This window comes from Zootoca vivipara, chromosome 4 (assembly GCF_965207765.1).
Source record: "Zootoca vivipara chromosome 4, rZooViv2.hap1.1, whole genome shotgun sequence".
Taxonomy (NCBI): Eukaryota; Metazoa; Chordata; class Lepidosauria; order Squamata; family Lacertidae; genus Zootoca; species Zootoca vivipara.
The window spans coordinates 19,661,990-19,675,252 of NC_142587.1; the positions used below are offsets into that span (position 1 = coordinate 19,661,990).

Here is a 13,263-nt window from a genome sequence, read left to right on the forward strand (position 1 = left end):
TTCCTCATCTCCCTTCCCATTCCGTGTCTGCCATAATCCCTTCCTTCTCAGAGTCCCTCTTACTTTCCCTAACTCGATAAATGTGTCTGTCTTCTGAACCACCTCCATCAGAGCTATGAGTTGCTGGCATATAACAAATTGTCTATTTAATTACATTTAACTTTCAAGCCACAGGTTTCTTCTAGGAGGCCTATAGAACCATGTTTTGTTGATCTTGTCATAAAACTTGTTGTTGTTTAATTGTTTAGTCGTGTCGGACTCTTCGTGACCCCATGGACCAGAGCACGCCAGGCACTCCTGTCTTGCACTGCCTCCCACAGTTTGGTCAGACTCATGTTCGTAGCTTCGAGAACACTGTCCAGCCATCTCGTCCTCTGTCGTCCCCTTCTCCTTGTGCCCTCAATCTTTCCCAACATCAGGGTCTTTTCCAGGGAGTCTTCTCTTCTCATGAGGTGGCCAAAGTATTGGAGACTCAGCTTCAGGATCTGTCCTTCCAGTGAGCACTCAGGGCTGATTTCCTTAAGAATGGATAGGTTTGATCTTCTTGCAGTCCATGGGACTCTCAAGAGTCTCCTCCAGCACCATAATTCAAAAGCATCAATTCTTCGGCGATCAGCCTTTTTTTATGGTCCAGCTCTCACTTCCATACCTCACTACTGGGAAAACCATAGCTTTAACTATACGGACCTTTGTCGGCAAGGTGATGCCTCTGCTTTTTAAGATGCTGTCTAGGTTTGTCATTGCTTTTCTCCCAAGAAGCAGGCGTCTTTTAATTTCGTGACTGCTGTAACCATCTGCAGTGATCAAGGAGCTCAAGAAAGTAAAATCTCTCACTGCCTCCATTTCTTCCCCTTCTATTTGCCAGGAGGTGATGGGACCAGTGGCCATGATCTTAGTTTTTTTGATGTTGAGCTTCAGACCATATTTTGAGCTCTCCTCTTTCACCCTTATTAAAAGGTTCTTTAATTCCTCCTCACTTTCTGCCATCAAGGTTGTGTCATCAGCATATCTGAGGTAGTTGATATTTCTTCCGGCAATCTTAATTCTGGCTTGGGATTCATCCAGTCTAGCCTTTCACATGATGAATTCTGCATACAGTGGTACCTCGACTTATGAATGGGGCAAATGGCCACACGCTTACGAATTTCTCGACATCCGAACAGAAACCGTGGCGGTTTTAGATAGGTTTTTTCAACTTACAAATTTTTAGATGGGGTTGCTTCGACTTACGAATTTTTCAGTTTCCAATGCATTCCTATGGGAAATTGCGTTTCCAATGGCGCTTTTCGACTTATGAATTTTTCGACCTACCAAGGTGCCTTCGGAATGGATTAAATTCGTAAGTCAAGGCACCACTGTATAAGTTAAATAAGCAGGAAGACAATATACAGCCTTGTTGTACTCCTTTCCCAATTTTGAACCAATCAGTTAATCCATATCCAGTTCTAACTGTAGCTTCTTGTCCCACATAGAGATGAAGGAGGTAATGAACCTATGTGAGGGTAAATGGGATTGTTGAGGGTTGCTTCTTGTATAAATAAGCAAAATGTAAGAATTGGGGTGTTGGTTGACTCTATGTTTCCTTTGACCCTCTTTAAAAGCCTCACATTTTGGTTTCCTGCAGATTCGGAAGGTTTACTGTCGCCGTGCTTCAGTCCAAGCTGGAACAGTGTGAGCGCGAGACCAACCGCCTGAAGAAAGCCTTGGAGAGAAGCGACGCCTACATCGAAGACCTGGAAGCTCAAGTCGCTCAGCTGAAGAGGGAAGGCAGCCAACGGAAAAGCACAAGCCCGGAAAGCGACGCCGCGGATCCCATGGAGGACAAAGAGAGCGGCAGAAGCGCAGCCAACGAGATAGCGCTGCTGGAGAGCCCAGAAGAGCACATAGACCCGAGCTGCTTGTGCGCTAGCCACAGCCCGGATGACCTTGAGCAGCCAGCGGGTAGCGGGCTCTTGGGGAGCAGCAACGATGTGTGCCTCAATTCAGCCGGCCGGGGCTGTCCGGATGAGCCCATCGCTCAGTGCTCGTCCGGCACGGACGTTTTTGCACACTCTCAGGAGGGCCTCTTGGATATAGGGGGCTCCGAAATGGACACCTGCTCAGAGCAAACATGGGATAAAATAGAAGACTGTGTGCCGTATAAAGAAGAGCTTTATGAACTGCCGGATCCCTGCACGCCTCTCTCTCTCAGTTGCCTGCAGCTGAACACTCCCGGCAACAAAGACGACCCCACCACCAAAGAGGAGGATCCCAGAGAGACACCCACCTTTCTGAGGAAACTGGAGTTTGAGGATTTCGGCGAGGCGTCGGACGACGGGAACAAAGACTCTCCGGAACATAGCGCCAGCAGTTGCGAGGGCGGCGAGACCAAGGCGGCCTGTTTTGCTTCGGACAAGCCGGTGTTTTGGAACAGGTGCCAACCACGCTATGACGAGAACTTTGAGGGCGCGGAGCCCAGCATGGCCCCGAGCGACTCTGGCGAACCTTCGGCGAAATCCAGCGACAAAGCGCACAACCCGAGCGTTCCGAAAAAGCTGCATCCTGTCCGCTCTTCGGAAATGAATCGGACCAGGACGTCCAGCGAGGCATCGATGGATGCCGCCTACCTTGATAAAATCTCCGAGCTGGATTCTATGATGTCCGAGTCAGACAATAGCAAGAGCCCCTATTACACTTCCAAGTCGTCTTCTGACCTGGATAACTCTTGCAAGTCGACGCAGTGTCCCGACCTCCTCAATGAAAAGGATAAGACAGTCAAGGAGAGGAAGGAGCAAAACACTCTGAAAGGCCCTCTTGCAGGTGATAATTCGGAAGAGGGGAACGACTGGAAGTCTGCCACTTTCCCCATCCTTTCTCCATCTGCGTTAGAGACGACAGAGCCCTTCCCGTTATTTGCCGGCCGGACTTCAGAAACGAGCGAAACGAAACCTCGGAGTTTCCTATTCCAAAGAGAGCTTTCCCCGAGCTTTCTGTTTAGCAACTCTCGAGGGTCATTTGAAGAGCACAAACTTGGGTCCCCTCTCTTTAAGGTGGCGCCCGAGCTGCAGAACCTCCACAACCAACTCCCGTCTCCTTGGTCGTCATCCTTCATGCCCGACAGAAAAGCCAAAAGTATCCACGCGTCGGCGAAAAGGAAAATCCAGAATAGCCTGTCTAGTGCGAGTCCATCAAAAACGACCAAGAACTGATTCCCTTCTTGACTGTCAGTGGGGTTTTTTTTGTCTTTGTTTTCCTAAACAGAATACTTTAGTGCCAATGTGAAAATGTTCATTCCGTCACCAACCCCTGCAAATTCCTTTGGGGTTCTCCAGTGACCTCAGTCTGTCCTACACTGAGCGACGGAGTGTGGAAATCCTTTGATGCAGGGGTGAGGATCCTGTGGCCTTCCCAGATTCATCCAGACTACAATTCCCATCATTCCTGACAATCGGCTGGGCTGGTGGGAGTCTGGCAACATCTGTAGACCCACAGGTTCTTTCCCCCTCTGCTTTGGAGTACATTTTCTTGAAGAATAAATCTTCGTAGCATTTATCTCTTGATAGATGTCTTCAGGTTTAGACACCTCGGGGTTTGTTTTTGCTTCTTTAGCGTTGGGTTATAGGAGGTCTCTACCCTGTGAGGAGCTGTTAAATGCCCAGTTACTGAGCCCTTGACAGATCTTCAAAGCAGTTTCTCGTGGAGACAAATCATGATATGGGTTTGACACCGGTGGGGTGGCTGCGTTGCATCTTATTTTCTTCTGCAAAAATGTGACAGGAGCTATCATCACAAAGCCCAGCTTCTTTCCGAACCTGGCTTCCACCGTAAAACATTTGCTTGCTCGCACCTGCATGTGTCTTTGCTGAATCTGTAGCTTTGAATATGTAGTTGTTAGTCTCTTTCTTTGGCAGTTTTCATTTGGGGAAAAAAATGTTGTTTTGCTGAAGACACAGAACCCAGTCCTTTTTGCTTCTTTGCTCTCTCTTTTTTCCCTGTTTTTTTTAATTAAACACTGCTTTCAACTTTCCAAAATGAGAAAGTGCCACTGTTGTACAAGACCGTGTTGTTTTGTGACTGTGTAGTTCATAAAAATGGGTTGGTATGCTAATGCCTTGTTTACCAAATGTGCACTGAGCATTTTACATGAATACTGTACTGTTTTACATTAATACTGCATGCTTTTTTTCTATGTGGAATGAATAAAAAAAATGTCACAAGCGCCGCATTTCCTTGATGCTGCTTCAGATACTGAATTAGCATACAAAGAATTGGGAGACTTTTGTAATTAGAAATCCTACTCGGAATGTTTATTAAGTCGTTCCCTGTGATAGCAGCGCATACCAGTTTTGTCAATGTGGTATCGAATAATGTAGCTGGTATCTTTTGATTTCTATCAGGCATTAACGTTTGGTTTCAAATTCACTTGTATTCTACTCTTGCCTTCAAAGAGCTCTGGGTAGAAAATGTTCAAGGGGCTATTGCTGTTCATTTGTGTATGAGGTTTTTTTTGGGGGGGGGGTTGCATCTCAACCCCTGTCAACTAGGATCAAGCAAGAGGAACTGGCCTGAACTACACATTACGGCATAATCAACCCCTCATAATTAGTACAGCTGAGAATGTGTGATGGATTTCTTATTCTGTGGTCTGTTTTCCTGGCTTGTGGCACTGGGGGAAATAGAGGGAACAACCTACCAAGAATAGCTGAATCTGTCAATTTCGCTTCCTCTTGCATTCTCCAACCTTGATTTCCGTTCTCCACATTTACACTGATGGAAGGAATCCTCAGAAAATTCATCAGCATCTTAGCAGGAACCTTTTCCAAGGATACGTTTATACCTGCCAGGCACATTTTTTGCAAGAAATCTCTCCAGATGGAATGCATTTTTTCCCACTATTACATGCACTATTACATACAATTTTTTTTCCTTTTTTGTAATTTGGTTGCAGAACTTCCCAAAATTCAAACAATTGCAATTTTTGACAGATAGTGTTGTTTTGCTTTCCATGCCATTCCAGGAAGTGAACAACCTGTGGAATATTTTTTTCAGGGAGCTGCGCCTGGCATTATCTAGTTTTAGGTGCAGCGCAAATACTTTCCCTCCCCCCCCCGGGCTTTGACCCTTGATAGGTAGGGTATTGTGGCCTCTTTTAGTGGGGCAGGACTTGTGTTCCTTTCTTTTAGCTTGACTGTGTTTTTAGTCTTTTATTTGAATTGTGCTTCTGGGCTTTTATTGTTCTGAATTGGTTTTCTGTCAGGTTGCTTTGAGTTACCTTGTAAGCAAAGCGACTAACCAATGCAGTAGATAACTATAATTATTATGCTGGTTTGCATTTAAAAGCTGGATAAGGTGAGTTTCTTCCACATCACTACAGCTGACCCATATCCCTGTAACATGTAATTTGGGGCTGAGTTTTGATGCTGACCAATGGGTTTCAACCCAGCTCTCTGTCCTACATCATCAATCAAAGGGATTGTTAGGTTCTATGGTAAGGCTGGACCAATCAATGGCTCTTCAATGGGGTCAGTAGTGTTTGGCTCCCTTCCACCTCACCCTTCCAAGCTCCTTTCCTTGTGCTTCAAAGGTACGAACTTCTTCCAAGAACTCCGTCAGAGTAAGTAGGGCAAGAGCTAATTCAACATTGGTCTTCAGCTTTAAGTGCCCAGATCAGGGAAACGGAAAAGGATGAATAGCATATGGAAGAATAGCCCTCATCAATGAAAAGCCAGGCAGGAATAATGTATGTACAATCCAGCTTCCCAACAGGAATGTCTTGTCAGCAAGCTGTTTGTCCGATGAGCAAAAAATAATAATAAGCCAGTGTTCTTGAACCTTGTGTTCCCAGATGTTGTTGGACTACAACTCCCATCATCCCCTGTCAACTAAACCCAAGGACCAAGGATGTTTTATTGTGTGTTTTCCATTGTGAAGGTTGATATTTTAATGTTTTCTTAATTGTAGTTTAATGTTTTTGGTTTTTATGCTTGTAAAATGCTTGGAAGCAGTGTTAGAAACTCAGATATGTAAGCTAGATGCCACACGGCTCCTTAAACCAAGGTTACAGTCCCCAAAATGGAATGTCTAGTTGTCATTTGGGGGCAAGATAGCTCTAAAGTCTTGTTTTTCAAGTGATGGGCTGGCTGTGATTGATTCTCAGTTAAACCTCTGGCTAGTTCAGATGACAACCTTGAGCTAGGTTAAGAGCTTTGAGGACTTAAAGAAGAAAAGTCACTTGATCCAGGGACAGCCCACATGTATATTGGCCTATTCCGACCTCTTTTTCTCAATGGCAACTGCTCCTGCTCCGGCTGCACAGAAAAAGCGTTTCGGTTCCTAAAATTCATTCTGATTGTGCAGATAAAAAGTAACATAGAATTCTACAGGATGGGGGTGTTAATTTATGAAAACAATCCAGATCCAAAGATCCCCAGGCATGCACTTTCCAGATGATGGAGATGTCGGCCGCCATCCTGGTACCCAGGCATCTTCACTTGGTGGCAAGTGGTCAAAAGCCAGGTGCAAAATGCACTGGGCACCTGGCTAATTTCAAACACTGCTTAGAAGCCTTCTTTTGTGCTCAGTGGTATATAAATGAATGGCTCATTGTAGACAGGGAAAGAAGCTGAGAGCAGGGGTCAGTTGCACAATCATGATCCAATGCTCAGTTTTGTAGGTCAAAGTTACTTTTTGAGGGCAATTTCTGCTGCCTCTTCTGACCCAACAGAATTGCAGTCATATATAGCAGGGATGTCCAACAGGTCGATCCTGATCTACTGATCAATCCCCGGGAGGTTTTGGTAGATCGCGGTCGATCGCTGTCTCCTTCCGCCCTCTTGATCGCTATACCGGAAGATGGAGCTCTTCCTGCAGGGCTGACTGTTTCACTAGCAATCTCTTGATGAGCGACTTTTTTTTTGCTTATTCCCCCCCCCCAAAAAAACGGGTTTTCCTCCCTAAAAAAATCTCAACAGGGATAGATCCCCAAAAAGGGATAGATCACTGCCAGTATTTAATTGTGTGAGTAGATTGGCCGTCCCTGATATATACATCCTCAAACCACTGCGCCAAATCAGAGCTCCAGTGAAATGTTGCGAGAGCTTTTCTTGGACCCTGCAATTTTAAATGGAGCATGTTTTTCAGAGCACAGGCGAAATGACGCAATGTTTTGTCCAATTAGCCCAGTTCCGTATAGTCTGCCCGTCATTGGCTCTTCAGGATGTCAAGAAAGGCTCCTAATTAATACTAAGGACTGCTCCTGGACAGTCTTGCATCCAACTCATAGGCCCTGGCCCTGCACTACAGCCCTTCGGCAAGCAGAAGGCAATAGCAGCAAATGCATCTCTGCCCTTGTAACCCAGGTGTGCAAAGGGTTACACAAAAGGAAATGGCCGCATTAACATAACCTCTTTAAATTCAGATCTTTCTTTTCCTTTGCATGACCCACTCAAGGGCACAGTGAATGCTTCCTGTTCATTTCTGTGCACATTGTTTAAATATTTAATGAGGTGCGGCCTGCACACAAACTGATGTGTATCGAAATAGTTACTACACAAGGCAAGGGGCTACACAAACAAAATCTAGTCTGTATCTAAAAACAGCATTGCCCTATTTTGCATCTGGAGATTTTATTCCAAACAGCCACATCTGGTACCAGTGGGCGGTTACTAGAGTGTATAACAGCCTAATCTGTCTGGATTTCGCAGAAGTCTTTGCTAATGCTACACCTCAACATTAGCAAGCCGCACATGTAAAATACAATTGCAGCGTTGGCCTGTTGGGTCCTGCTTGTTCCCAGCAGGGAATTAAAAGTAGGCATGTGTCAGGAAACTAAGCTCTGTTTCAGGTTTCCTGCAGGGTTACCCAGGAGCCAAAAAAAACCAGTACTTTTGATCTGTCCAAGGCTTTGTCTACCTATTGGAGTGTAGTTTTTCTCAATGAATGGCAGAAGCCCTCTCTCCCGCAATACTGCAAGCAACTTTTGCAATGACTCATAGGGAGCTGCCTATGTTCCATCTAGCTTGGCATTGTCTCTTAAACCAAATGGCAATGGTTCTCTGAGCTTTCTGATAGGAGCCTCCTTGGAGATGGGCAGTAAACCCGGGAACATGCAAACCCACACTAAAAAACCATTGTGTCAAAAAAAGAAGAAAAAGAAACCCTCAGCCAGGCATTAGCATCCTAGTAGAAAATTTTTAGTGAAACAAAGAAGTCACCCGCTCCACATAATTTCTTCATTATTTAAGCAGTGGCGTAGCATGGGTTGCCACTGCCCAGGGCTACGTGGAGGGGATGGATTGGAGGGAAATGGACAGATTGCACATGTGCATTCAACTGCACATTCAACCCAGAAGACTGCAACCACAGAGATAAGAAGCATCGTTCCGTTATCTGGAGAGTTCGCTTCCTGATTTGCATGGAGAAGCCGCTTTCAATGGAGCCCAATGATGGAATTGCCATAAACCCACTCCCTGCCCCCCATAGACAAATTCATAGAGGAGAAGGCTATCAATGGGTGCTAACCATGGTGGATACATTCCACATCCTGTGTCTCTATATCAGTTACTGGGACTCACAAGTGGGGAAAGTGCTGTTCTATTCATGTCTTGCTTGCAGGCTTCCCTTAAGTATCCGGTTGGCCACTAGTGCTGGACTAGATGGACTTTGGCCTGAACCTGGGGTGTTCCTCTTACATTTTTGTTACCTTTAATCCTGGCTTGTTCTTTCTTATATTCTGCTTTTCAGGCAAATACTGTCTTCTCAAAGCAGATCAAATCAATAATTTCCAAAATGACATATAGATCCTGCCCTCAGGGTTATAAAATACAAAGACATAGTGGGGTGGGGGAAGAGCATACAAAGGAAGCGCATAAAAGTAGAGAGATCTGCTTGATAATGCCAAAAACAAATGGTTGAGTTGTAAACAGGTATTTATAGCCAGCTGGGGGATAGCCGGTCTTCCTTTGCTGGTAGTCTTGCTTGCATAGAAGCACTCCAACTGACCAAACAGCCAGCAGATTGACCGACTTTAACAGATGCCTGGAAAGTTTAAGAACATTTGCCTCTCTAGATGATGTAGGCTTTCAGCCCCCATGCTTGCTGAGTTGATGGAAGTTGCTTTACAGATGTTGCTGAACTACAACTCCCAGCAAGCATGATCAGTGACCAAGCATGGTGGGGGCTGTAGTCCAACATCATCTAGAGGTCTCCCACAGGTCTCCTTGTCTTTCCCCATCTAATATCTGTTTTAATGCAGGGATGTGGAATCTATTCCAATCTATTCCCATCAACCCCAACCAGCAGCATCCTACTGTTAAGAACAGGCATCCCCAAACTGCGGCCCCCCAGATGTTTTGGCCTACAACTCCCATGATCTCTAGCTAACAGGACCAGTGGTTGGGGAAGATGGGAATTGTAGTCCAAAACATCTGGAGGGCCGAAGTTTGGGGATGCCTGGTTAAGAATCATGGGAGTTGGAGTCCAAGACATCTAAAGGACCACAGGTTCTCCATAGCCGCAGTTAACAATTCCTTCCTGTGTGGAAGCATAATGAGTGGGAAGCTGAAAAGGTAACAGGGCTTACAGTTCCCAGGGGTCAGCAGGGCAATGTGCTTTAAAAGTATAGTGCGTACTCAGCCAATATTGCAGGGTGGAAATGACTGTCCCAGGAGCTACAGATAGCAGTTTATGCACCTAGGAATTCAGGCTCAAGAATCAGTGGCTGTTTCCCATTTCTGAAAAATTCAAACTGGGCTTGTAAGCCTTTTAACACACCCCTTAAATGTAGCACACTGGGTTGGCAGAGAGTAGAAGTAAAGAGGACCGTGGCAGTCTTTAATTTTAGCAAAGCTAGGAATTAAGTTTGGATGAAAGTGGTTGCACTACCAGGTAATGCAATACAATTTGGGTTCAGCAGACTCTACCTTGTGCACCGACCAAAACCAATTCCTTGATAGAAAGCTTGCAGACATTTAAAAACACAACTACACTCCACAATGCTTTGTGCAGGTGGGAAAGAATAGTTTTTCACTATTTAAAAAAAATGCATATACAGCTTTTCGTTTATAGGAAAGTACTAAACTAGTTCCCAACATACTAGGACAACACAAACTCCATTAAATTGATGGATGAAAGAGAACAGTGGGGGGGGGGACACAACATGAACAAGTGCTTTTGCAGAGAGTAAGACAGCCAGAGCCATGGCTGACATTGGCAAGGAGGAAGCTAATGGCTATCAAGCCAGCTGTCTGTAGGATAATCTATGTGACGAGCTACCTTCTGTTCCTGGCCTAGCTATTGTCACCTGTTCTGTTTCTGGAGCTGATCTGGGAACTGGGTACTGTACTGGTTTATCAAGGGCAAGATGCCCAGAACCCTTAACACTATAACTTGAATTGCTTGAGCTTGCATTTTCTTCCCTCCACACAATTCCTTGTTCTTCATCTATCGTGACTTTTCAGATTATGAACCTGAGGCCAGTGGTCATCTTAGTACTGAATTTTATAAGCCACACTGAGCAGTGGCGGAGCTTCATGTGGGGGCAGGGCTTGCGCACATCCCGAGGGCGGAGCGCGCTGCCTGCATGGGCATGGCGCGCCGCCTGCAGGGACGTGGTGCAGGGACAGCCACGATGGCACCCTACTGGGATCACGCTGCCGGGGGCGGCACGCTCCCATCGCCCCCCTCTTCCTACGCCCCTGACTCTGAGAACCTCTTTTGCTAAAGTGTGGGGTACGTGCAAACATGTACATACAAACATATGTGACAGCTGTAGGGATGTGCATAGAAACCAGGAGAGGATATATACCTTTACTTTATTATCCTTATACACATTTGTGAGTTTAGCAGAGTACACCCCTTTCACAACAAAATTAGGACACTGTTGATTCAGCTGGTTACAGCCTTTTTGATGAAGCAAGCCAGGATGTCTTGGTGCAGCTTGGATTTTTTTGTTGTATTTCCCCCTTTTATTCTCCTTAAAACCATAACAGCACAAAAACAGTCTCTTGGAATAAAATAAAATAAAATACAGTTTACTCACAGTTCATATACAGTAGCAATCTGGAGGCAGGCTTAGGTTGCAGTTTCAAGTAAAGGTAAAAAGGACCCCTGGACAGTTAAGTCCATTAGAATTCGACTCTGGGGTTGCAGCGCTCATCTCGCTTTTCAGGCCAAGGGAGATGGCGTTTGACCACAGTCAGCTTTCCAGGTCATGTGGCCAGCATGAGTAAACCGCTTCTAGTGTGCAACAGGAGACTGTGATGAATGCCAGAGCACACGGAAACACCATTTACCTTCCCACTGCAGCGGTATCTATTTATCTACTTGAACTGGTGTGCTTTCAAACTGCTAGGTTGGCAGTTTCTCTCTCTCTCTCTCTCTCTCTCTCTCTCTCTCTCTCTCTCTCTCTCTCTCTCTCTCTCTCTGTGTGTGTGTGTGTGTGTGTGTGTGTGTAAAAGGGGCATGTGGGTTTGTGCCCACTTTTCTCCGAAACTGCTTCATTCACCTATTCCGTTGCGAATGTCCGAAGGCTCTTATAAAGTTTTCAAAGACAGATGTCACACCTCCGCCAGGTGAAACCCCCCCAAAAAACCCTGTTCCAGAACGCACCACTCAGCAAAAGTGCATGCTGGGAAAAGAACCAGGTTGCAAACCAGTGCCCTCTACACTGGTACTGCACCTATAGAACCTTCCCTCTCAACAGCACCTCGGCTGCCGTTTACATACTAGGCCGAACCGAAGCCTTTACAGACTAGGCCGAATGGAGGCACTGACTCGCTGGGGGGGTTGGGGGACAGGGGACAGGATAGGTCAGGACAGGGGGGGGGACCATTCACAGGGATGAGCCAGGGGTGGGGGGAAAGAGGGGACGTGATACATCATGGATCGGCACAGGGTGGGGGAAATCACAAGGATTAGCCACAGCAATGTGTGGCAGGGCCAGCTTTTGTGTGTGTGTGTGGACAATGGAATCTGAGTCTTTTTAAAAAAATAATGATTTTATTGATTTTATAAACACAAAAGAGATAAACAAAAGATCAACAACAACTTAAAAAGCAGTAGAACACATTAAAGAACAATAACATAACAATAAAAAAGAAAGAAAACAAACATCTAAATACAAATACAAATTTCTTTAACATTGTATATCCTTGAGTTCCCTCCATCTGCTCTTCATTTCATTTTTATCTTTTAGCAATTTCTAATACATTTCTATATACATATCTTAAAATTTCAAATCTATCCTTTCTGTATACTTCACTTAGATTTTAAATCCTCAGCTTCTATACAATTCTAACTCTATTCTTGGTATACAATTTTTGCATGTTTTTTTCAAATAGATTTTAAAGTCTTTCCACTCTTCTTGGAAGTAGAATCTGAGTCTTTTGACCTCAGACTCAACAAGTCACTACCTCTCTGTAGAGATGCCATGGCAGAAGATGCATGACGAAGGCAAGCGAGCAAGATGTAGTAGGAGAGAGAGAGATGGAGACCTGACCAGCCTTTTTATAAGTTCCGCCCATCTCTACTTGGCCTCTCCCAGGGTGGGAGTGGCTCCCACAGGATTGACTGGAAGTTCCCCCTGTTAGATCCACATTCTGCTGAGTGCCCATTCTAGCAAGCAGGAAATGTTGGACTTGACTGCTTTTTCTGGATATCCCACAACAACAGCCACACGGTGACCAGGACATCCAGCATTTGTATTAACCATCAGGAAGTGCTTGGGTGAAAAGATAAGTTTTCATTTGCCAGAGAGAGAGAGAACGCCCCACTGATGGTGGCTGATCTGAGCAGGGAGAGCATTTCCATGGTGGTGCCACAGTAGAAAAGTCCCTTTTCCTCTTTAATTGAACCTATGCAATACATAAGTAAACAATCCATCGGATCTGACTGCAGGTTATACTAAGCTTTCGTTTTATTGCTGTATTTGATGTTGCTTTGCAGTTTTTGTTTTGCTCTGTGTATGTTGCTGCATGTGCCATTTGGGGGCTTAGGATGTGTCTCAGATGAAATATAATCAATGAACCATTTCCTTAGCAGAGCTGAACAGCCTGGTATATGTTTAGCATGTAATGTAAATAGGCAGAAAGAGAATATTGTAACTCAAAAGCCCAGACTTTTAAAGTGTGAGCTGGGATAAAGCAGACTAGGAGAGACCACTCAGAGAACATATTTTACTACACGTTTATTTATATAAATATTTAGAAACTCCACCATCGTGTAAAAATGAGCTTGGTGGTTGGTGTACAAGTAAATATTTTACTATTTGATATTATACAGATAGCC

The 13,263-nt window shown here is 45.0% G+C and overlaps 1 protein-coding gene across 1 annotated transcript in view; it reads left to right on the forward strand.

Annotated features, from left to right (window-relative positions):
• OBI1 (ORC ubiquitin ligase 1) overlaps positions 1-4,271 on the forward strand; it is a 35,438-nt gene extending 31,167 nt beyond the window's left edge. The window contains exon 6 of the mRNA XM_035116117.3: positions 1,625-4,271. Within this exon, the coding sequence (XP_034972008.3) occupies positions 1,625-3,188 (1,564 nt within the window). The 3' untranslated portion in view covers positions 3,189-4,271. The remainder of the gene's footprint in view (positions 1-1,624) is intronic.
• Positions 4,272-13,263: the final 8,992 nt, after the last annotated feature.